General features: G+C 42.9%; 1 protein-coding gene across 2 annotated transcripts in view; it reads left to right on the top strand.

The window, feature by feature from the left end:
- DNAH6 (dynein axonemal heavy chain 6) overlaps positions 1-25,370 on the top strand; it is a 133,487-nt gene that overhangs the window by 77,756 nt on the left and 30,361 nt on the right. For both annotated transcript variants that reach the window (XM_081893587.1, XM_081893588.1), the window contains 12 exons: positions 2,461-2,664; positions 3,058-3,183; positions 6,045-6,209; positions 9,052-9,119; positions 9,882-10,062; positions 15,152-15,331; positions 16,021-16,254; positions 19,005-19,140; positions 20,182-20,351; positions 21,975-22,165; positions 23,829-23,989; positions 24,438-24,526. In XM_081893587.1, coding sequence (XP_081749713.1) covers positions 2,461-2,664; positions 3,058-3,183; positions 6,045-6,209; positions 9,052-9,119; positions 9,882-10,062; positions 15,152-15,331; positions 16,021-16,254; positions 19,005-19,140; positions 20,182-20,351; positions 21,975-22,165; positions 23,829-23,989; positions 24,438-24,526 — 1,905 coding nt within the window. The remainder of the gene's footprint in view (positions 1-2,460; positions 2,665-3,057; positions 3,184-6,044; positions 6,210-9,051; positions 9,120-9,881; positions 10,063-15,151; positions 15,332-16,020; positions 16,255-19,004; positions 19,141-20,181; positions 20,352-21,974; positions 22,166-23,828; positions 23,990-24,437; positions 24,527-25,370) is intronic.

Raw genomic sequence — 25,370 nt, 5'->3', positions numbered from 1 at the left:
ATCCTGAGCCCTCCTCTCCTCAAGCCTCGCCGTTTGCAGCGCCAACTGGATCTCCAACGCCCTGTACCTTTCTTCCAGGCTTGGACCCCCTCCAGCTGCTCCTGCTCCTCCGGTTCCGGCTGGGTTGCTCATGATGCTTCTCCCTGCACAAGCTGGCTTTCGGTGACTTTCGGATTGCTGTGATGGGACGATGAGCTGCTTGTGCGTAAAATGCAAGTCCCTCAGAGTTTGATCAGGTTTTCAAACCTCTGCCTGTGACGGAGCCCCTCCAGCATGGCTGCGTCAATCACTAGTAGAATCCGAAAGTGGCTGCTTTCGGAATCGTTTCCAACATAAAAGCTCTTTAACGGAAACACGTCGTCTGGCCTCTCGGCGTGACAGTTTCCGGCGAGGTGTGGGTGTCCCTATAGGAGGTCCTGAGACCTCCCCACTGTTTTCGCTGGAAGCGTCTCTGAGCCATCCCTCCGACTCACTTTCCCTTGGAGTTCTTGCTCGCCCTCTACTGGTTCCCTCTTCCGCTGCTACTCCTCTCTCAACCTCAGTGAGCCTTTGCGCCCCCGGCGCTTTAGATGGCAGTTCCCTGACACGTGCACTGCTCTGGTTCGCCAGAAGCGGCTTAGTCATGCTGGCCACATGACCCGGAAGCTGTACGCCGGCTCCCTCGGCCAATAAAGCGAGATGAGCGCTGCAACCCCAGAGTCAGCCACGACTGGACCTAATGGTCAGGTGTCCCTTTACCTTTACCTTTACACTTTTTTTAGTTTTGGGCAAAAATTGCAAAAAAATTGGACATTTTTGAGCTATTTCTGAGGCAAAAAGGACACTGTCGACATTGGCTGCCATATGTCTGGGTTTCCCCTGACATTTTGCTGTTTTCCGCCTATACACTGCTTGCGGCTGCAGTATTCCGGATATGTCTAGGAAATTCCGGACATATGGCAACCCTAATGAAGGGGAATCACAGCATTAGCCTGCCCACAGATCTTGCTTCCCGTTAGGTTTTCAGGAGAGCCCAAAGATCCAGCACAGAGCAAACACGAGCTGCTTTCAGCTCACTCTCACACAACTCTGGTTGTTGTTCTACATAGCAGCTAGGTAAGGCGGGTGGAGGAAAGGCTTACCTGTTTGTTCTATGGTATAGGGCAACTTCTTTGGTTATGCTAAAGCACGGTACTTAGCTAACTCAGCCAAAGCCATTCCCTTGGCAAAGGATCTGGTCTGGCAAAGCTTCCTCTTGTGCATTCTACCCTCATAGATACAGGATCCCACCCTGGTTTTTCCTTGGGGTTCTTTTGGGTTTTCCCATAAACTACAGAAAGTTCAACTCGTATAAGAACAGCAAAGTATTGATGCCCTTAGTGCTAGTCTTCCATACTTTTAATAGGGCATGGTTTTAATACAAGTAAGTGACTTAGCAGGCAAATGAACCTCTCACAGCTCAGCATACGTTCAGTGTAATCTTTGTGGCAGGTGCTATTTCATCACCTCAGGTTAATAGAGCTTTTAATTAACGCTGAAACACTTTCCCAGCTATAATCTTTTTAAATGTTAAAGTATTAGCAAAATATGTCAAGGTGTTATTAATGCTATAATGCTAATTATAAAAATGATGTAAGGCATTTTTAATAAGTTTTAATATCATTTTTCCACTCAACAATTAGTTGTTTCTTTGTTATTGGTTTTTTTAAAAAAAAACACACAACCTAGCAGCATTGATTTAAATCACCTTGCTAAAGTGTCAGTAATCAGAAAAGTTGGTTGTTTTGGGGTTTTTAAAAAATGTTATAGTGTAATAACACATAGCACTCTTAAGGTCATATCACTCTACCCTGTATAGGTGGGGGCTGGACCAGTCAGTCCAAAAGGTTATAGGGCTGCTTAGTGAAGGCGGGGAGGGGATATCCACTTGGTGGCAGTGCTGACGTTAACAAGGAGGAGGGGGTTGGTTTATTTGATTGGTTTATCTGATGAGATTACCTCTCATGGTAGAGGCTACAATCCGTGCTGTCATGCCATGAAAATTGTTTTGTTTTTGTTTTGTTTTTAAAATGGAAACCCCCCTAAAAGGTGGAAAGATTTTCTTAATTTTTTTCCTGATTCAGCCCTCCTCACATCTTCTCACACGTGTATCAATAGTACTTTTGAAATTAGTTGGTATTATAATTCCAGTGGTACTTCGTGTTCAGGTACTGTAGCCAGATATCAGGAGGTGAGGTGAGCCAGCCTATTTGTTTTGTTGCTTCCCACCATCAAGACGCCGCTCCTTCTGACCATAGCCCTGTGTTACTAACATCCTAGTATAACATACTAGTTGCACTGGGAGCTGGTAAGGTTTCACAATCTCATTATGGATCCTTACCATTACTGATTCTTGTAGTAGCCCAGTCATGAACTGATCGACTAACCTTTCCTATATGCTATAACAAAAGTAACCTTCCTTGTTTCTTGCCTTCATCTCAGTTAATAGATCGCTGGATCAAACAATGTCAGGAACTAGATATTCCTATTAGTCCTGATTTCAGTCTCATAAATATTTTGGGAGATCCTTATGAAATTCGACAATGGAACACTGATGGATTGCCACGGGACTATGTTTCCACTGAGAATGGCATTCTCGTTACACGGGGGCGACGCTGGCCACTCATGATTGACCCCCAAGATCAAGTAAGTACTCACTTTAGAAACGCTATGTTTTGTTTCAATCAGATATCCACAACAGCCATATTCTGTATTATTGCATAATTAGTATTATTACATTAATCACCTTATACACAGTCATCTCAAGGCAATGTACAATTTTAAAAAAGGAAAAGCCAGTTAAGAACACAAAAACCCATCCTATTTTAAATTCTCACTCTAGCTCTAATTGTCATACCAAAAAGAGGACAATTTTTGGTCTTCTGGTTCAACTCCACGTTCATACACCACTCCAAGAAGGATGGGAAGAATTAGACAGAGCTGTGAAATTTGCATTGTCCATTAAAGGGTTGATTGGGAGGGAACGGACATCTTAATTCCTTATTTACCATCATAATGATAATATTTTTTAATACACAGGCAAACCGCTGGATAAGAAATAAAGAAGCAAATGATGGCTTAAAGATAATTAAGCTTACTGACGCTGGTTTCTTGCGTACCCTGGAGAATGCTATTCGTCTAGGGTCACCTGTTCTTCTAGAAGAGGTTTGGATCTTTTTGCATTAAGCTATAATAATCTTTCATTTCTGGTTCTTTCGTTTATAACTGTTCAACATGATCCACTGGCTCTGACCAGGTACATCCTTGTCGACTTCTACAAGAAGCAAAGCATTTAGTACATAAAGTGTACCAAGTATTCAGTCATTTGGAGGATAGTTGCAAAAATTCTGAAATTGGGAATATTTTTCTAGCTTTTCTTCATGAACAAAGGAAGGAGAAAAAGAGAGACTATCACACAAGAAGGTAGTTTCTTGGTACATTCTTTCTACAGAGGAAGAAGTGGATTTAAAGAGGCAGCCACGAAGTAGAGGAAGTGAGAGGTTTATACATTATATGTATCTTTCTCAAATCAAAAACAAAGGAGAGAGTTAAAACCAGGATATCTCAGTCTTCATGCGGTTTGTTATTATATCATGAAAAACTATTGTATCATGCAAAACTCACTGTGACCTTGACCTACAGAAAATTAGTCATGCTTACGTCCTGTTGAAATCAATAGCATAATTTGATTGTGACTAACATGATCTGTAGTGGAGTCAGTATTGTTTAGACAATAAATCCATTTATTCATGTACCTTCAGTTGTGGTTATGATTGTTGTGTATTTTTCTAATAAGCAGGTGTGGTTTAGGAAAGCTAGGATGTTTCTCTGTTCATGACTTTGAGAGAAACTAATTTTATTTATTTCTTATATTTATATCATGCTTCATCAGTCCAAATTCATGAAGTGGTTTTACAAAATGCAATGTTTAAAGAACAACTGTAATGTGAAACATATATTGCCATCCATGCTGGGAAGTAATAGTATAGCTAGATGTCTGAGAAGGATTTCTTGTTTGCCATTGCAAATACTTCCTTTAACAACGAGTTCTCTGTGCATTGATTTATTTCATTAGCTGTCGCAAAATGCAAGGCTTAATTGTCAGAAAACTGAAATTAATGGTAACTTAAGCAGAAATAACTAGAGCGATTTTCCACAGTTACTGTCTTCCTCTGCCATCCCTGATGATTGGTTACCACTTTTTATGATGCTCCATTTTAGACTTTTTATTTTGTGTTATGTATTATGTACTTTACTGTCACCTTTCACTGTGTAGTTGCTTAATAAATCTGAAAATGTACAGGCAAAATGTTCTGGTGTGGATTCTGAGTCCCGTTTAACCTCCAAGCTGAGAACATTCAGAGGCTTTATTGTTCAGTCAGTTGTTGACGTAATAATAATACTTAGCACTTATAAATAATTTATTGACTTTTCAGAGCACTTCATTTAGATCATTTTAGCAAACCTTTGCAGCAGCTTAGGTGTGGGGGAGAAATTCAATTTTGCTGGCATTATATCGAGAAGCTGCCTCATCATACACGCTTCTTAAATCAATACGTGAACCAAACCCATAATTATCCATTGAAATTTGCACTTTTCCAAATTTGTAGCCTTGCAAGTCAAATTTGTAGCGAAGGCCTCCTGCCCAACAATGTATAGAAAGATGCCTTGTGTCAAGGCCAAATGCTTGCAAAATCTTTATTAGTCAAGACAGCATACAAAAATGTGTATTCAGGAGAAATTGGTACTAAAGCATCATATTTTCATGAGGAAAATAGCAAGTTTCTGTGGAGATATGGGGGACCTGAATTTAAGATGGGGAAAAAATGCAAAACTGAAATTGACAATCTGAAATTGTCCATCCTCTCAACAGCTGTATATGGTAGGCAGGATACTTATCCGCATATTGCAGTAGAGTGAGATGGTGGCTTACTGAAGGCCACATAGGCAGCTTGTAACTGAAGTATGATGTGAGATGGGTGCTTTCCAAGTATCTCATTTAATGCTCTTTGTCACTGCAACCACTGCATGGCAGAGATAGTTTACATATATTCTGGAGGCCATTTTTACTACCGAGTTATTGTCAGGGAGCAGATGGGCTGCAACCAGGAACCTTCTGGTGTGTGTACAACTGCCCAATGTAACAAGCCACCTCCTCTCTGGCTCTTGGCTTGGTCCCTTGGCTCTGATTCCCTGGCATAATTCCCAGCAAACCTCTGACAGCTGCCTGCCCTGACAGATATTAAGTAGTGCTGACATATCAATTGCATTCCCTCCCACCCATGGTTTTGTAAAGAAGCAGTGCTAAGTGGCCAAAGCCAGGTGTTGCTAATAGCAGGATTTGTGCCATCGTTAGCTTTGCTCACTTGTTAAATTCTGAAGATTTACTGGGCTAGATCCAGCAGTGCCTTCCCTATGGGAGGTGTCTTCCATTCATAGAGCTGCTTTCACATCTTGTGCTAGTTTGTGGGTAGAAAAGCGTTCTTTCACTTACACAGACGTGAAAAGGGCTGATACTTATGGTTCTGTACAAATCCTAGCACTAGTATTGAGGGAACAAGAAGCTACAGTCGCACCTTGGATCCCGAACGCCTTGCAAGTCGAACGTTTTGGTTCCCGAACACCGCAAACCTGGAAGTGAGTGTTCTAGTTTGCGAAAGTTCTTTGGAACCTGAACATCTGACGCAACTTATGCTGCTTTTGATTGGCTGCAGGAACTTCCTGCAGCCAATCTGAAGCCGTGCCTTGGTTTCCGAACATTTTGGAAGTCAAACGGATTCCGTTTGACTTCCGAGGTACCACTGTATTTTCTTCCCGCTCACGCTGCTTCAGATAAGCTAATTTGTACCAAAAAACTAAAGATCCGTATCAAATGATATTCAATGGGGGGGGAGGGAGGGAGTAAAGAACCGCAAGAAAATAAGACTCCTGTTACACAGAAGCATAAGTGTGTGCTTTAACTCTGAAATGTTTTCGCTAAACATAATGCATAAAAAGAAACTCATCTCTTTCCCTCGTTTTAATAGCTTAGAGAGACACTTGACCCTGCTCTGGAACCAATTCTTTTGAAGCAGACTTTCGTTGCTGGCGGAAGACTTCTCATTCGCCTCGGAGATTCCGATATAGATTATGACAAAAACTTCAGGTTCTACATGACAACAAAAATGCCAAATCCACACTACTTGCCTGAGGTATATAAAAGTAGCTAGACAATTCATAGCTAAGAGGGTGTGTTTTATATATATATATATATATATATATATATATATATATGCAGGTTTTGGTGTCCTCGGGTGTCTTCCCGTGTAAAAGTTGGGGTGTCTAGGCGACGTTTCGACGAGGTCTCACTCGTCATCTTCAGGCTGGTGCTTTCGGCTTCTTATTACTGGAACAGAGCAGGATCTCAGTGTTTGAGTTCCTATAAATACTGTTGAGGGGGTGTGGTGTATAGCCTCCAATGTTCTGGGCAGAGAGGAAGTTCCCAGGCTAGTGTGCCTTTTCTTCTTTTGTTCCTTAATTACTTGAGGGATATCTTGAGTGATTTCTTGAGTGATATCCTGAGTACCACTTAGGTGGGTCATTAGGTGTGGATTAGTTGCTAAAGTCTTTGTGTCTTGACCTCTTGAACTTTGTGAAGAGTTTTTCTGAGAAGATGGCTGTACTGCACTTAGTTGTGCTCTGGCTTGGCTTCGTGTATAGGGGCGAGCTGTGGTTTTGTGGCCTGTGTCAGCCAGATCTGTCAGACACAGGCCACAAAACCACAGCTCGCCCCTATACACGAAGCCAAGCCAGAGCACAACTAAGTGCAGTACAGCCATCTTCTCAGAAAAACTCTTCACAAAGTTCAAGAGGTCAAGACACAAAGACTTTAGCAACTAATCCACACCTAATGACCCACCTAAGTGGTACTCAGGATATCACTCAAGAAATCACTCAAGATATCCCTCAAGTAATTAAGGAACAAAAGAAGAAAAGGCACACTAGCCTGGGAACTTCCTCTCTGCCCAGAACATTGGAGGCTATACACCACACCCCCTCAACAGTATTTATAGGAACTCAAACACTGAGATCCTGCTCTGTTCCAGTAACAAGAAGCCGAAAGCACCAGCCTGAAGATGACGAGTGAGACCTCGTCGAAACGTCGCCTAGACACCCCAACTTTTACACGGGAAGACACCCGAGGACACCAAAACCTGCATTCCTGTACCCGTGAAAATCTACGAAAGCATATATATATATATATATATATATATATATATATATATATATATATATATATAAACTTTTCATCTTTGCAAAATAATAATACTCGTGTATTTTCTCTGCATTCTTTAAACACCACTTTTTCCTTGTTTGATGGGACATTTCTATATTATTGAAATATATCGCCCTTCTTCAAATGGTCCCCCACATGCCAGTCTTAACATATGGGGGGCTAGGGGTGCTCTTTGTAGCCCCCTCTTTCATCATCATTGCTTACCTGCCCTTCACATATAGTTAAGTAAAGGTAAAGGGACCCCGACCATTAGGTCCAGTCGTGACCGACTCTGGGGTTGCGACGCTCATCTCGCTTTATTGGCCAAGGGAGCCGGCGTCCAGTTTCCTGGTCATGTGGCCAGCATGACTAAGCCACTTCTGGTGAACCAGAGCAGTGCATGGAAATGCTGTTTACCTTCCCGCTGGAGCGGTACCTATTTATCTGCTTGCACTTTGACGTGCTTTTGAACTGCTAGGTTGGCAGGAGCAGGAACCGAGCAACGGGAGCTCACCCCGTTTAACCCACAGTGCCACCCTTTACACTACAATTTACACTACAAGAAAGTAACTGTATGTTACAAGTGACATGGCGGGACTAGTGAAAACGGCACTTCATGTTTTCCTCGTCCTCTATGATTTATAGCAATGCTTACCTGTGTTGTGACATCAACATGTACATTTCCATAGGAGCCAACTCCTAGGGCTGAGGTCCCTTCAGCCCCCCCACAATAAGCTATTTGAGGGGGCCAGACCCTCCCCCCCCCCCGCTCCAGTTGTTGGTTGTTGCCATTCAAATGGTGTGTGTTTGCCACGACTTGGGATTGATTCTGCAGGGTGGAGATAACCTGGGGTGCCCCCAACATTTTATTCAAATTTGCATCCCTGTACATTTCACGGTCCCTGCCAGTGGCAGGCAACGATTTGGATTGGGCAGAGAAATGCACAAGGCAATTGGATCACAATGCGGGATTGTTAAAAGCAAAGAAGAGACATTGACATGGGACTATTGTTTTTAATGACATCTTCATGCTACTGTAATGTGATTTGACTGTGACTTGAGATGTCTTGTTTAACTTAATACTGCACTTTAAGGCAGTATTTATTAAATGTTTCACAGCTCCATTGTGAGACAAAGGAATCAATTCCAGCTCATGGCTGCTCTATGACTTTTGGGAAGTAATGAGCAAAATAACTGCAGCTGAAACTAGTATGAACTTTGCCAGTACTCCTGAATGTCAAGCCCCATCAAGTTACATTAGCTTGGTTGGTTTGGCAACGAGTTGAGGAACATGAGCAGTTTTTAACCCCATTGCTCTATGTGATCCAGGTGTATTTTAAAGCATTTGCAATCCCAGTTTTCCATATATGTATATCTCTTTCAAATGCCTTTTTCATGTTTTCATTTTTCATTAGGGTTAGTGTCAGTTTACTGAAAAATAAGCCATTTTTCAATGTAGAAAATACAGCTTTTATAGTAGCAATTCTGTGCAGAGTTATTTGGGAATAAGTTCCATTTAATTCAGTGGGACTTACTGCTCAGAAAACAAGGTTGCATTTTCATGTCTGTTATCTACAATTGTACTAAACCAATTCCCCTAAATTGGAGATACAGACCAGGCATATAAAATATAATTCCATCTACCTGTAAATATTTTTTATTTGGAGGACTATATAATTCAGCTGCCTTTGATGGCCTATAGCTCATAATAGCTTATGTTTTAATGAAAACAATACATTTGGTACTTTAGCCACCTTTCTCCTGTGCTTCTCTTACAGGTGTGTATCAAAGTAACAATTATCAATTTCACTGTTACCAGATCTGGCCTGGAAGATCAACTGCTAAGGTATTGTGGTTATTGTTTTTAATTCAATCTACACCACTTTCTAATTAAAAGGTGTACATTAACCTCCCTCAACATCTGTGGGAGGCTGATAGGAGCTGGAGGGTGCCTGGCTGAGGAAGGTTGGTGTACACCAGGTATGTCCAACAGGTCAATCGTGATCTACTGGTAGATCCCCGTGCAGTTTTGGTAGATTGTGGTCGATCTCTGGCTCTCTTTCCTTAAGGTCGCTAAAACTGATTCCTGTCACGCCCCTTGCTTCACCCTCCATTGTTGTTGATCTCTGGAAGGGAAGACGGAGCTTTCTCTGTGCTGCTGTTTTCACCAATAGCGATTTTTTTGTGAGTGACTTTACCCCTTTGTTCCTTGCCTTTACCCCCTCCCCATGGAAGTTCCTCCCCAAAAAGGTTTTTTTTTTTACCCCTAAATACAACTTTGAGCTGAACCCCTAAAAAGGGGGGTTCACTCCCAGTTTTTAATTCTGAAAGTAGATCGCAGTCTCTTGAGAGTTGGCCACCCCTGGTCTACATCATGTTTCTGGCCCCTTCATATTGTATTATGTAATATGCATAGCATGAATTATAATACAGGAAAAAATAGAGCTTTGTGAAAAAAGTCTGTGTAAAATTTCGTGAGATCATTAAAAACGATGGTCAAGTACTTGCAATTTTATTATATATTTATATTGGTTTCGTTATTTATACATTATACATTTCACAGGATGCCAGGATTTATATTATTTATATATTTTAACTTTTGTTTTAGTGATGTCGTGCGACTGGAAAGGCCTGAACTAGAGGAACAAAGAACCCAGCTCATTGTCCGAATAAATGCTGATAAGAATCAACTGAAAGCCATTGAAGACAAAATTCTAAAAATGCTTTTTACATCAGAAGGGAATATTCTGGACAAGGAAGAGCTCATCAACACACTTCAAGAATCGAAGGTGGGTGACATTTTAAAAAAGGAACAACATATATAGGATTGTGTGGACCAAGGGAAATTATTTTAAAATGTTTACATTCTAATCTAATGTTAGCACCTATAGGAATATTATGATAGTTGCAGCACATACAGGCAGATACAGCAGAGCTGTTGTTTTTTAAATCATAATCCCAAGAATATCACATTTTACTCTCCACATATCACACTACAATCTTTTACCATTTGATGCAGTTAGCCTCAGTTTCCTATTTGAAATCAAGCAAATAAACAACTAAGCCCTTTTCTATCAGTCTGTTAGGTCAGCATTGTTATAGTTCAGAACTTAACTGGTTAAATTTCCTGGTGTGTGTCACCTGCTGACGTCAGCTTACAGCTGGGCGGAGACAGAAGCTTTTAGAAGCTCAGGAGGAGGAGTTTTTCCCTGTACTTTCACTTCTTCTCTCTGTGTATCTGTGAGAGAGACATGGCTGAAAGAAGCCCTGGTCTTTGATGCTGTAATGTTTTAATAAAGAGCTGTAAATAGACAAATCTGTCTATGTGTGCTTACAAGAAGCAAGACTGCTTTACACGCTGTGTTCTACTCTGCTAAAAGCCGTGACCTGAAGAGACAGCAGGAGTTATTGCGCAGCTCTGGAGGAAGCGTGCCGGACCGCTGTAAGTGATTGATTGGGATCGTAAAGCTGTCTGAAGTCGCGGCTCTATCGATCAAGGGCCAGATCGATATCCGAACAGGTTATGGAAGGTCAGCCAACGCTCGTAAAGCAGTCGGTGTGAGCCTCAGGAATGCTTTGAAGTTAGCGTTCTGAGGCTGAGGGGCCGTCGGAGGCCAACGGGAGCTGACTGGGTGCCGGAGAGCAAGAATGATTAATTGCCTGCTTCCGAGAGACAGTAAAAGCTTCTGATACATAGAGAGCTGGAGCTAAAAAGCAGCTAAGAGCTGGAAGCTGAGACGCAGCTCAAGACGTTTCTCCACGAAAGGAAGGCCGGAGTCAGCTGGTACGGAGTAAGTACAGCTTGGGGCACCTTGGGAGAACGGGAGAAGATGGCCAAAAGCCAAGATATACCTCTGGAAAAGCTCACTCTAAAGAGTTGGGCAACGTGGTCCAGAAGAATAAGGGGACTGTTCTTGGTTGAAGGCTTCTGGGAAGCAAACCAGTGGGAGCCTAAGACACCACCCCTTGGCTGGCCAGCAGCTGGAGCAGGTGAAGCAAGCTGTGGGGCTGTGTTGGCTGAAGATAGCCAGAGGCTGCATCAAGAGCTAGAGATGCTCAAAGCATGCGTTGATGCATCACTGAGGCCTCATTTGGAGGGTGTAACGACAGCGTGGGCTGCCTGGAATTTGCTGAAGGGCTTGTGTGAGGCGTCAGCGAAAGGCCAGAGCCCAGGAGAGGCTGAAGGATGCCCAGAAAGCCCAATGGGGGCTGAGACAGTGTTGGGGAGCTGTTGTAGTGCTTCTACACGTCTGTGTGATGGACTGAGTCCTGGAGAGGCTGGACTGGCAGGCCCTGTTCCCGATGTCTTGGCCTCTAGGAGCGCTAGTGAGCAGATCGGGGGGGCGAAAAGTTCCAAAGGCAAGTTTAAACAACTTTTGCTTTGTGCTGAAGCAGAGAGGAGCTTCAGGGGGGGGCCAGGCTGGTGGGAGGAGCCGTTCCAGAAGGAGGAAGGCCAGGCCAGCTGGCAGGAGCCCCGGGCAGTGTTTTTCCACTGGAGTTTGACGTCGGCGTGGCAGTTGCCCCCACCGGAGCAGAGAGCCGATGCAGGATGTTTGCAAAGACTTTTCCCATGGGAATCAGGCAGGTTTCCATGGCAACAGGCCTGGGAAGACAGGCAGGCGTGGAGCTGAGCCAGGTGGCCGTGGTAAACAGCAGGGAGAAGAGTCTTATCAGGTTTCTGCGAGTATGGCAGTGTTTGAAGACGGCCGAGTGGAAAATTCCGAGATGGCCTTTGTAATAGACTCTGCAGCTAACCGCAACATGGTTCCAGAGACCCCTGCAGTCGAGAGGTGGAATTGCACGGCAGTTCCGAAGGGACAGACTATTAAGTTCGCGAATGGACAGAAAACTAGAGTTTCCAAGTGTACTAATGCCTATCTTTCTGTTTTACAGGAGACGGTGGATTTTTGTGTTGTTCCGGAGGTTCATCATTGTTTGTTATCTGTGCCTTATTTGTTAAGTAAGGGGTTCAAGGTTTGTTTTGAAAATGATGTCTGCACAATCTCCAAAGGGGGGAGGTTACTGGCCAAAGTGCGGAAGGGACAGAATGATCTTTTCATTCTTAAAACGTCTCTTGGAGGTGAGGGGAAGGTTGAGAAAGCACAAGCGTTGCGTGCTACAGTTCCCAACCAGCGTGCTACAATTCCCGCTCATGATGCCTCATGTGCATGCGTATGGCATCAGAGAACGATTCACAATCCTTTAGAGGATTTGCAGACGTTGCCTGAGGTTGCCACAGGTTGTAAGATTAGAAATTGTCAAAGTGCCATTAATTGTGACACTTGCAAGCAAGCAAAGGTGAGAGGGTGCAGTTACCCAAAGGTGGAACGTGTGGCCACCAAACCTTTTGAGCTGGTACACATAGATTTGTCCAGTCCTGTCAAGGCACAGAGTCTAGGGGGGGCCAGGTTTCTGCTAACTTTTCTGGATGATTTCTCGCAGAATTCCTGGACTCACGGTCTCAAATCCAGGGAGGATGCAGCACAGCTGATCAAGAGCTGGATTGAGGGGGTGGAACAGAGGTTCTCCACCAGGGTTCAAGCGATCATCAGTGACAGAAATGCTGAGTACACTGGTTCTGCTTTGCAGAAGTTTTTTCAGAAGAGAGGGATACGACACACAGTTATTTCACCCCAGCTAGGGGGGGTGGCAGAGCTGAGAAGTGGAGCTCTGGTTAAGGCTGCACAGGTGATGCTGAAAGAAGCCAGGTTACCTCCTGAGTTTTGGTTGGAGGCTACTAGGGCTGTGTCATTCACCTGGAATCGTGTCTACAACTCATTGGTAGGTGACACACCGTACTCTTTGTTAAATGGCCGAAAACCCCAGGTTCACTTTCTGCGGACCTTTGGGACTCCTGCGCTTGTCTCTTTGCCTAAAGCTTTGCAAGGGCCAGATGGAGCCAAAGTTCAGAAAATGATCTTCTGTGGGTATGAGCCAGAAGCCCGTGCATGGCGGTTTGCTTACCCGTCAGGTGATCAGAGTAAGGTGCTGATCAGTAAACACGCTGAGTTCTTAGAGGAGGATGTAAAGTCAAAGACTCCTGTCAGGCGTGATGTTCTCTCAGAATGTCTCTCTGATCCAGAAGACAGTTCTGATGAGGCGGAAGAAGAGGCTGAGGCTGCTGATGACGACCAGGTCACTGACCAGGGTCAAGAGCAGGATGTGGCATCTCCACAAGTTGTTAAGAGACTGCCCAAGAGTGCGCCTAGTTCTCCTGTGAGTGTGATGGAGAGGATTCGAAGACGCTTTAAGTCAGAGGGAGAATCCCATGATGCAGAGGACACACCTGCTGATCAAAGTGAGTCAGAGGAAACACCTGAGTTTGTGCCTAGGAGGTCCAGTCGCACAACAAAGGGTATCCCACCAGAGAGGTATCAGGCCACAGGTGCGTGGGTAAGTTTCGCACAGTGCGATTCTGAGAGTTGTGAGGTGGTTCCACAAATGCCAAACAGGTTTGCCAAGGGAAGGCGCAAGGCATTGGGGAAGGGATTGATCTCACAAGGTGTTACTGAAGATGTTGCACAGGTATCACGCAGGGACACAAGGGGGGGTGTTATAGTTCAGAACTTAACTGGTTAAATTCCCTGGTGTGTGTCACCTGCTGACGTCAGCTTACAGCTGGGCGGAGACAGAAGCTTTTAGAAGCTCAGGAGGAGGAGTTTTTCCCTGTACTTTCACTTCTTCTCTCTGTGTATCTGTGAGAGAGACATGGCTGAAAGAAGCCCTGGTCTTTGATGCTGTAATGTTTTAATAAAGAGCTGTAAATAGACAAATCTGTCTATGTGTGCTTACAAGAAGCAAGACTGCTTTACACGCTGTGTTCTACTCTGCTAAAAGCCGTGACCTGAAGAGACAGCAGGAGTTATTGCGCAGCTCTGGAGGAAGCGTGCCGGACCGCTGTAAGTGATTGATTGGGATCGTAAAGCTGTCTGAAGTCGCGGCTCTATCGATCAAGGGCCAGATCGATATCCGACAAAATTAGAACGCTTCTATTTTCAAGGTTGCAACATCTCCACCCGCAAGTTCTCCCATCGCTTAAAATACCAGCTTCCAGTTTTGCTGTAGGAGGAACGGAAATACATAACATGCCCCTCCATTAGTTATTTCACTCATTTCCACTTGGAATCTGAGTTTCAGAATTTTCAGTATCAGAGATGTTCCTTATAATATTGCATGGCTCTTACTGAAAATATTGCAGGGCCACCTTGAAATAAAAATGATGAATGAGTTATACTTACAACAACAATTCTGCAAACTAAATTTCTTTCCAAGATTGGGTCATAATCTTCTGTGCATCTCGGTAATATAACAAATACAAAAAATGCTAATCTGTGAAAAACCACATACGTTCTATAATTTATGATCCAGGTTTTCGGTCTTTATATCCTTTGAAGGCCTTTATATTTTTCCGGAATGGGTCGTCGTAAAGATTCACCATGAAAGATGGTGTAGCATAGTGGCTAAAAGACTGAGTTATGAATCAGGAAGTCTCTAGTCTGGATTTTCCATCTTCCATAAATCACTAGTTGATGTTAGGTAAATTAATCTCCCTCAACCTTAGTCCCAATTCTAGGTGATAGCCAATGTTAGTCATACATTCATTGCTTCCAGTGGGTCTGCTTTGAGTGTGACTTAGTAGGGTGATACCTATTTGCAATAGGATAATACAGATCTGCTTTATATCATTTTTGTAAGAACTACAGCTAGATAATGCTTGCAAAATTCTTTTGAGTACTTGAAAGTGTTTTGATGATGATGATTGATTAATGTGTTCTCAAATATGATTTTTTTTTCATTCTGAGTAATTTATTCCACATATTTGAGGTACTCAGTTTCTTATGCGTGTTCAACATGCTACTTTGAAATCTATGTTGTTAGATTACATCCGGTGCTATCAAAGTGAGGCTTGTGGAAGCAGAAACGACAGAAGAAAAAATCAATGCAGCCCGTGAAAAATATCGCCCTGTTGCTACCCGGGGATCAGTCATGTATTTTGTGATTGCAAGTTTGTCAGAGATTGATCCAATGTATCAATTTTCCTTAAAGTATTTCAAACAGGTTTGGACTTTCCTCTCTTTTGAGCAGTTTCACATTTGCAATTTAATTCATGGGATGATCAGGGACGGAGGAAGGGGGGTGCGGTGGAAGTGGGCCGCCCCGAGTGTCACCACTGAGGGGGTGACAAAATGCTGGGTGGCACTCACTGCACGGCCTGCAGGGTGCCTGAGCCACGCATCTCTCCTGGGAGTAATGCGGTGGCTTGGGCACTCGCATGCTCCGTGCTGCCCCAAACGGTCTGCCCACCGCCTCCCGCTCAGCTGTAGGGCGGCTGAGTGGGAGGAAACAGACAGAATCCTTGGAGGCCCCATGGAACGTCCTGCCCCGGCTGGCGCTGCCCCCACAGGCGGCTGGCCCCGTCCCTGGGTGCAGGGCATGCACACCACCCCAGGTGCCCAATCGGCTTGCTCCACCACTGGAGATGATGGGACCAATGGTGTGGGTGGGTTTCTCACCACATGACAGCAGGCAGGAGCAAAGAATTGTAGGAGGCATTCTCCATATAGCAAATAGCCATATGTTTCTAAGGCTGCAGCTGCAAGACTCCACCTAACTGCAGACCTCTGAAATCAGTATCTAGAATTCAAAGAGCTACTTTAGATGTTCCCAAAGGATTATTTGTGTCTAGTCTTTTATGAGCTTTAGTAACAAAAACACCCAACATTATATTTCTTGGATTTCCCTTGCAGCTATTTAACACCACTATTGAAACATCTGAAAAAAACGATGTTCTGGAAGAGCGACTTGCTATACTCCTTTCTCAGACACTCTATGCAACTTATACCAATGTTTCCCGAGGCCTTTTTGAACAGCACAAACTAATCTATAGCTTTATGCTGTGTATTGAGATCATGCGACAGAAAGAAGAACTTACAGACCTTGAATGGAACTTCTTCCTCCGTGGAGCCGCTGGTTTAGATAAGGTATATTTAGGAAGACGTTTTAATATATATTCAATGAAGTTTTAAATTTCTGGATCCTTTTCATGATTGTGTGACTCAACTTCTCATTAGAACCCAAAAAGTAAATAGGTGCAAGGACTACTGTACAACCAGTGAGATTGGAGGTACAACAATTCAGGATACGGCTGCTGTGTTGTGCAGTGTGTTACATGAGTGAGATGTGAATGACAAAGGGAGGACGTGGAGGATTAGGGACCCCTCTTGTCAGCCAATATTGGCTCTCAAAGCACTCTGGTAATTTATTTATCTATTGTTGATATTTCTGTACAAAAAAAATTCCTGGACAGTTTACAAGTAAAAAGCTTAAAATACAAAAATAGCTCTAGGACAGCAGATCTAAAAAAAAACTTTAAAATTTTTGAAATTTAAAAGCAACAGGGGGTTAAATTTCACATGACACTGAAAAAAATACAATAAGCTTGTCTGGGGAGGGTGTCCCATAACCAACACTGAAAAGGCAGCCTATCGAAAAAGGCAGCCTATCCAGGAGAATACCATAGTCACTGATTTCAAAAACCACTGAGATGTCCAAGAAAATTAACAGGATCAAATGCCCCCTATTCCTTTCAGTCAGAGTCAACCCAGAGGGCAATCAAAACACTTTCCATTCCAGAACCAGGCCTGAAGCCTAATTAGAATAGATGTAGACAATCAGTTTCATCATAGAATGTTTGCGGTTGGACAATGACCACATTCTCGAGCCACTTGCCCATAAAGGGATTGTTGTCTCCTATAATTTACATCTTCCAGGTCCAGGCTAGATTTCTCCCTGAGTGACCTAAGAGTGATCTTTATAGGATGCTGATACAACTCTTTATGTCCAAGAGGAATGTCTAACTTTGAAGAGAGAGGGTCATGCGCACAGGTGGCTGACTGAACTTCACCAAGCGTGTTGTCTGTATCCTCACTTTCAACCACTGAATGTGGTCCCATAAAACAAGACCAGTCAATGCTCTGAGTGCAGCTAGTCATGGAACTGCATAAGCTGGGGGACTCCCAGCCATGTGAGCAACTTTATCTTCAGAGTGTTTTGATAAACTCATCACAGAAGGCTACATCGTTGTTGTTGTTTAGTCGTTTAGTCGTGTCCGACTCTTCGTGACCCCATGGACCAGAGCACGCCAGGCACTTCTGTCTTCCACTGTCTCCCACAGTTTGGTCAGACTCATGTTTGTAGCTTCGAGAACACTGTCCAACCATCTCGTCCTCTGTCGTCCCCTTCTCCTTGTGCCCTCCATCTTTCCCAACATCAGGGTCTTTTCCAGGGAGTCTTCTCTTCTCATGAGGTGGCCAAAGTATTGGAGCCTCAGCTTCACGATCTGTCCTTCCAGTGAGCACTCAGGGCTAATTTCCTTAAGAATGGATGCGTTTGATCTTCTTGCAGTCCATGGGACTCTCAAGAGTCTCCTCCAGCACCATAATTCAAAAGCATCAATTCTTTGGTGATCAGGCTTCTTTATGGTCCAGCTCTCACTTCCATACATCACTACTGGGAAAACCATGGCTTTAACTATACGGACCTTTGTTGCCAAGGTGATGTCTCTGCTTTTTAAGATGCTGTCTAGGTTTGCCATCGCCTTTCTCCCAAGGAGCAGGCGTCTTTTAATTTTGTGACTGCTGTCACCAAGGCTACATATCACTGCTTATTCCAGAGTGCAACAGACTGAAAACATGAATATATAGGACTGTGTACAGCCCTCCCAGTTTTGCACTGTAGCCCCAATCCATAGCCCAAGGATTGGGTTGATCCACCTGTACCACCCATGCCTTGCCGTGGATTTGGAGACAGGGCTAAGGTGGGAGAGAGTGGGGAAAGGAGAAGACGCTGGGTCTTCTTCTCCTCCCTGCTGACCATGGGCAGGCAGGTTCGATCCTGAGGGGCACTGCTCCTTTGCAAGCAGTTCCCCTGCACGCATGATAGCCACTTTTGATGGAGCCACAACTGGCACCATTGGGTCCTCTCTGCTTACCAGCTTGTAAGCAGGAGCGTTTAGTCATGTGTGTACTGCTTCAGGAGGTGGAAAGAATGAGAGGCCAAGCAGGAAGATGGAGAGGTTGGTGGGAAACGCATCAACTCACCTGCATCCCTATGTTCTTTAATGAAGATGCAGCTGCAGGTAGGTCCTTTTTGCATTCAGAGCTGTCTCACCCTGATGTGACCAACACCCAGATTCTCCCAAGTCAGCCAAGTTTGGTTTGGGGAATTAGCCAAATCTTGTGCACAGCGCCAGCATACGTGTACATAGATATATATGACGTAATTCTGCAAATGTTGGTTTGATTTCTTTTTATTGTGCTTGTTATTTTTTAATAACCAGCTTGTTATTTTTATTTTTTTATAACCAGCATCGTTATCTCCATTTGTATCCCAGCTTTTCTCCAAGACGCTCAAGGCAGTGTATGCTATTGTTAATGTTTATTTAACACTAATAAAATGGCCTAGATTAGAAAGGCAATGTTACTGAATACTATAATTATGTTTTAAAAAAACTCATACTTTTGATACACAATTTCTAACCATATTCATTTGAAAATAAGTTCTTCATAATTTCAAGTGGGCATGTTTTAGGTTACAGCACTTGTTCCATGATGATCAAGAGATTTTCTTAAAATCCTGCTGTACTCATATTTGAAATAATAAATTGTCTGACTGCACACTCTACGCAACCTGTCACCACACTACTTGACATAGCCTGTCTTATTTATAATAGGAGCGGACTGAAAAACCTCAGATTCCATGGCTTGAAGATAATACGTGGTTTATGTGCTGTGACTTAGATGAAACACTGCCATGTTTTGCAGGAATTGAAACGGACATACAGACGATGCACATTTTTATTAAATTAGGTAACATGATAAATATGAAATGGGATTGTAAAGGACTTTTCCTATCATGCATCTAAACATGAGAGAGTTGTATACTTCTATGATACGTTGCCTGCTTTTGAATATTAGTTATTTGTTTTTCTGTGTTTCAATAGATTTTTGTTAGTGTAACTTGAATTTACTTTTTTCTGTTTGATGATGGCTCAGGGGTTGACAAGAGTTATTTGTTATACACATTGTTTTCACACTAGATGGCATCTTAAGTGAATGACATTGCTGTGGGACATATTAAAATATTCCAGTTGACTTGCAGTACGGTATATATATATATATTTAAAACCTATTTCCACACAAAGGAAGTCAAATAGAAGTGTGATTTGTTTCTGGGCTCGATTGGAAGTGCTTGTTTTGACCTTTGAGCCTACAAAAGTTTGTTTAGGTTTGCATTCTGGTTTGGTTAGGTTTTGTTTTAATCTTTGAACTATTTTGTTAATCGCTTTGGGTTGTTTTATAAAGAAAATGACTAATAAGTACAAAAAATAATTATTATTTTTGTAGTAATGCTTTCCAGGTGTGGACTACAGCTCCCATCATCCTTGACTACTGGCCATACTGGGACAGTTTAATAGGGGTTGTAATCCAAAACACGGAGGCCCCACATTGGCTACCCCAGTACTATTGATGTATGTAGTGGTGCAGTTAAATTCTCACCAGAAATTCCATAGAATTTCAAATTATTTAGTTGTAGTCATCTGCCAACTGGTAAAAATGTTGTATGTAAGGTTTATATAATATTGTATATAAGGTATGCCAATTTTAAATGGATGTTGTATTTTAGTTTAACCAAACACATTCTGTTTCATCCTATCAGTGTTCACAGCAGTATTCTCAATATGCTTCTCTTGTTCAGAAAATTGCAAATTGCTAAGAACTAACCCCTAGTATTTTCAGAACTGTTACATATCTGATAGAGCTATGGCTTCCCCAGTGTTACCTGAATAATGATTTTCTTCTGGGAAAGGGTGAACTAGAGTGGCTTGAAATTATAATACTCTTTTGTAGGACAACTTGAAATTCGTATTAACCCGGAACAGTGGGAAGACTATAAACCTGAAACTCAAACTGAAACTGAAAGCGGTAAAAAAAAAGATGATAAACCACACGAATCCTGGGACAGTAGGCTGACCATGTTTCAGAAATTAATTGTGGTGAAGTGCTTTATGGAAGAAAAGGTAAGCTATGTCTATTCAAGGCACTACCTTAGAGGTGCTGCTGCTATGTAGTCAATGTCCCGTCAGAAATGCAGTTTGCAAGAGAGGGGAGAGCTCATCTGCCTCATTCTCAACAATAAGCAATCATATGGGAAATACGGCCTGTACCTGCCTCCCTCTAGGTGCATGACTAATTGTGGCTGTGACTCTAGAATAGGACATAGAAAGCTGCCTTATACAGAGTCCATCTATTGGTCCATCTAGCTCAGTATTATCAACATTCGCTGGGCAATAACTCTCCAGGGTTTCAGGCTGAATTATTTCCCAGCCCTACCTGGTGATGTCAAAAATCAAAGATGGGGAAATTTTGCACTCAAGGCATGCACCTTACCACTGAGCTATGGCAAGGTAAGGCAAGATTAGGTTATGTCTTACACCAGTCATAACTGTGCCACTGAATTCAGCATGCATATCTCAAAAGCTAGGATGATAATTATCTAACCTTTCTAACTATTAACAGTTAAGGTAGGCAGACTGGGAGAGTCCCATGGTCACCATGAAATCCTGAGCATAGATGTTGCAGTTACCCAAGACCACTTTCCTAGTTTCCTCCAACACAACACTGGCAACAACCTCAGCCAGGGAGACCAGTGGGAAGCATATAATGGTCGCCATAGATCAGGGGTCAGTAAGGTTTACCTCGCCTGAGCCGGTTCACTCCAGCGGAGATCCTTCTGTGGGCCAGATTGCGCACGCATCTGAGCATGCGCGCCCACGCAATTTCCTGCACCATGGAAGCGAATCCCCATGCTGCACTGCGCTGGTTTAGCACAGTGTGTGGGGACTTGCCGAGCAGGTGACTTGGTTCGTGGGCCGGTTAAACGACCCCAGTGGGCCACTTGTGGCCCATGGGCCTTAGATTCTAACAGTTGGTTCTTTTCAGTGTTCCAGAGTTTGCTACATGCAGTACCTGAAAACAACTATTTCTGTACTGTAAAATACAAACACAGGCCTCCTATCCTTGGGAGTCCTCTGGGCACCACCACCCCTGGCCTCTGAGCTCTCCCCACTGCCCCAAAGAGAGAGGTGCCTCCTCACACTGCCCCATAGGAGCCTGGGAAAAGGCACCATTCACCTGGGAAGTTTGCTGCAACAAACAGCTGTGCAAGCCTTCGTGAGGCAGAGACGTGAGAGGGCATCAGAGAAGAGAGGGAAGGAAAGGAAAGGGGGATGGAGGCCAGTGTTGCCTGCAGCACCCCTGATCTTACAAGTTACCCCAGGGTGCCTCTGAGCTAGGCCATAGACTCAAAACAAAGTGGAATCATCAAAATGATATGAAATTATTACTTTCTCTATCACTTGTATGTAACAGAAGCCCTGATACAACATAGTAATGTATTATGCAAAATACTCTTTTTAATGTGTTTGTGGGAGGAGATGGGGGAGAAGGTTTTTTGGTTTGTAGGGAGTGGTCTCTCTTGTTTTATTTTGTATTTTGTGTTTTTATCTTGCATTTTTATGTTGTGAACTGCACTGAGATCTACAGACGAAGGGCTGTATACAATAAAATGAATGAATGAAGTAAATGATATCAGTTCTTTTTTCATCTCTGCATTTGTAAAACGACTGTTTTAACATTTATAGATTGTTTCTGCACTTACTGAATTTGTAATAGAGAACCTTGGGAAACAGTTCATAGAGAATCCCCCAGTTGATCTGGCAACTCTTTATCAAGATATGTCTCCTTCCACACCACTGGTGTTCATCTTAAGTACAGGCTCTGACCCCATGGGGGCTTTCCAGAGGTTTGCAAAAGAACGGGGATATTCAGAAAGGTATAGATTATATATTTTCATTATATGTACTATTTGATTTCCATATGATGAAACATTTGGGTATGATCTCTCTAAGTTTTATCAATGATTCTGTTGTAATAGATACAAAAATATACATTGTAAAGGATAAGGCAGTTTCTCAAGTAATCTGGTCCTGAGCTCTATAGGCTAGTACCAAGACCTTAAACTCAGCCTGGTTGCAGCGTATCAAGCAATGTCAATCCTGAAAGCAGAGTGTTATATCCTGGTAGTAATTTGCCTCTACAAACAACCTAGCTACCACTTTCTGCATCAAGGGTAGCCCCACATAGACTGCATTACAGTAATCCAACAGTGGTAATAATAGTAATAGTAATATTTATTTATTTATACATACATACATACATACATACATACCCCGCCCATCTGGCTGAGTTTCCCCAGCCACTCTGGGCGGCTTTCAACAGAATATTAAAATACAATAGCCTATTAAACATTAAAAGCTTCCCTAAACAGGGCTGCCTTCAGATGCCTTCTAAAAGTTTGGTAGTTATTTTTCTCTTTGACATCTGGTGGGAGGGCGTTCCACAGGGCGGGTGCCACTACCGAGAAGGCCCTCTGCCTGGTTCCCTGTAGCTTTGCTTCTCACAGTGAAGGAACCGCCAGAAGGCCCTTGGCTCTGGACCTCAGTGTCCGGGCAGAACGATGGGGGTGGAGACGCTCCTTCAGGTATACTGAGCCAAGGCAGTTTAGGGCTTTAAAAGTCAGCACCAACACTTTGAATTGTGCTTAGAAACGTACTGGTTTGGCTACATCAGTTGTTTTCCCCCACTCAGAAAGTTGGGGAGATGAGGGGATATTACCAGGACAACCAGGCTGACACTGTCTTTTTACCTGCACTGTTGTGGTCTCATTGCCCCACAGAGCAACAGGGTGCAAATTTCCTTCCCTGAAGTGACTGAAGGGCATACATTGTCATACCTGGGAGCCACAAAAGTCTGCCCTCCCCTCTTGAATCAACAAGGTCTAATGGGATTTTAGAAATAACATGTACACTGCTTTAATCTTAGCCTTGGCCTTCCTCTTTAGGTATCAGAGTTCCCAGTTTTCACATGGTAATGACATGAGATTTGCCATAGATTTATGCTCTTTTTCTTCTTCTTTTTAAATATGCCAGCAATGTTTGAACAGAGGTTTACTTGACAATGAAAAGTCACATCTCTAGCCCAAGGGATTTTTCACTGTAAAATTTTGTAGCTGTTCCTATCAGTGGAGGAGGCACTTTGCATAGAAATGTCTTACTAATAATCATTTACAAAAATTACTGGTAACTTAAACTTTCAACCAGGAAGGAATGTATTTACCAAAACTGATTTTGAAAAGAGGTATAACTAAAATGCTGGGGGGCGGGTAGCAATATACTTGCATTTGACTTCAATCCATATATGAATGCTCATGATATTTGAATGTAGAGCTCTTTTTATTTGGAGGCCTAAGTAATAGATACAGCACTAGACATAAAATGTCTGAACTATTTCGCAGTGCAGTCCGAACACATTTGCTTAGAAGTAAGCATTTTTGAGTTGTCTACCCACGCAACTCAAAAAGTGTGCATAGGTTATCTAAATAATATATGCAAACTACATGTAATTTGAATACCAACAAAATATATTCTGTCTTTCAGAGTGCAGTCCATTTCATTAGGGCAAGGTCAAGGACCTATTGCAGAAAGAATGATTAAGGATGCATTGAAATCAGGAAATTGGGTGTTTCTGCAGAACTGTCACCTTGCCGTTTCATGGATGTTAGCTATGGAAGAGCTTATAAAAACTTTTACAGAGCCAAGTATGTCCCCCCCCCTTTCTGTTTCAGGCATGCTATATACCTCAAAGAGATGAAGCCATTTTAGGATTTTAACAAAAAAATGGGGGATTGTAGGTTTTTTTAATAGCTTATAAAACAAGTGTCCTCATTTTGGGTTTTGTGGTACTCATTCACTTTTAATCATCATCTTTATCATTTTAAAAACTGTTCTCATGCATTATCTTTATTATGCTTACAACAGTTCTTTTAAGTGGGCCACCATTTGTTATCCCCACATTGTAAATTAATTAGATCCCGCTTAACATAACCTGTTGAAATGAAATGGAATCGGTGAGAAAACAGACTGTTAGATAGTGCCCGTAACATTTAAAACACTGTTTTTAATTTGGGAAACAGTTTAGGGCTTCACTTTATTCTGAAACATAATTTGCCTTAAATAGTGGTGTGACTAAAATGTTTTGTTTTTCAGATGTCTCTATCCATGAAAGCTTCAGACTCTATTTGAGTTCCATGCCATGTGCTATCTTCCCTGTCACTGTCCTTCAGAATTCTGTCAAGGTAGTATGTTTTGAAAAAAAAAAATTAGTAAAATGGGAAATGCAAATCTAGAATAAACAGCACCCAGAACATTGTGGAGTTGTACTCATTGAGGCGGCAGTTAGTTGTCTCCAAAGTTGGGAAATAAGGAACATAGTAAAGGTAAAGGGACCCCTGACCATTAGGTCCAGTTGAGACCGACTCTGGGGTTGCGGCGCTCATCTTGCTTTATTGGCCAAGGGAGCTTCCCGGTCATGTGGCCAGCATGACTAAGCCGCTTCTGGAGAACCAGAGCAGCGCACGGAAACGCCATTTACCTTCCCGCCGGAGTGGTACCTATTTATCTACTTGCATTTTGACGTGCTTTCGAACTGCTAGGTTGGCAGGAACAGGGACCGAGCAACGGGAGCTCACCCCATCGCGGGGATTCGAACCGCCGACCTTTTGATCGGCAAGTCCTAGGCTCTGTGGTTTAACCCACAGCAGGAGACATAAAATAACTGCTATAACCTCCATGTGTGTAGTCAGATCAGCTTTAGGCATCTGCTTCCTTGACACCTAGTTATTTGCTTGTTTGTTAAAAAAGTAACATAAGGGGAGGGGACAAAAGTACGGAAAAACAGACCCCGTACAGGTTAAATTGTGATAGAGGAGGAGACAAGAGAGGAAAGAGATGAAGAAAGATGCAAAGATGGCAGGGAAGGAATTTGCAGAATTGAGTTATGCAAACCTACGCTTCATTTTGGTTAATGGTGAGGACTAAAGGGAGAACGGGGGCACCATATAGGTAGGTGTCCTAGAATGGCGTTTGAAGTACAGGCAGTAAGCGGCAGTAGGTATATTGGGATAGGAGGCCACTTTCCCA

Source organism: Podarcis melisellensis (genome assembly GCF_964234715.1).
Source record: "Podarcis melisellensis genome assembly, chromosome: 17".
Taxonomy (NCBI): domain Eukaryota; kingdom Metazoa; phylum Chordata; class Lepidosauria; order Squamata; family Lacertidae; genus Podarcis; species Podarcis melisellensis.
This window is presented reverse-complemented; position numbering and strand designations above follow the sequence as displayed.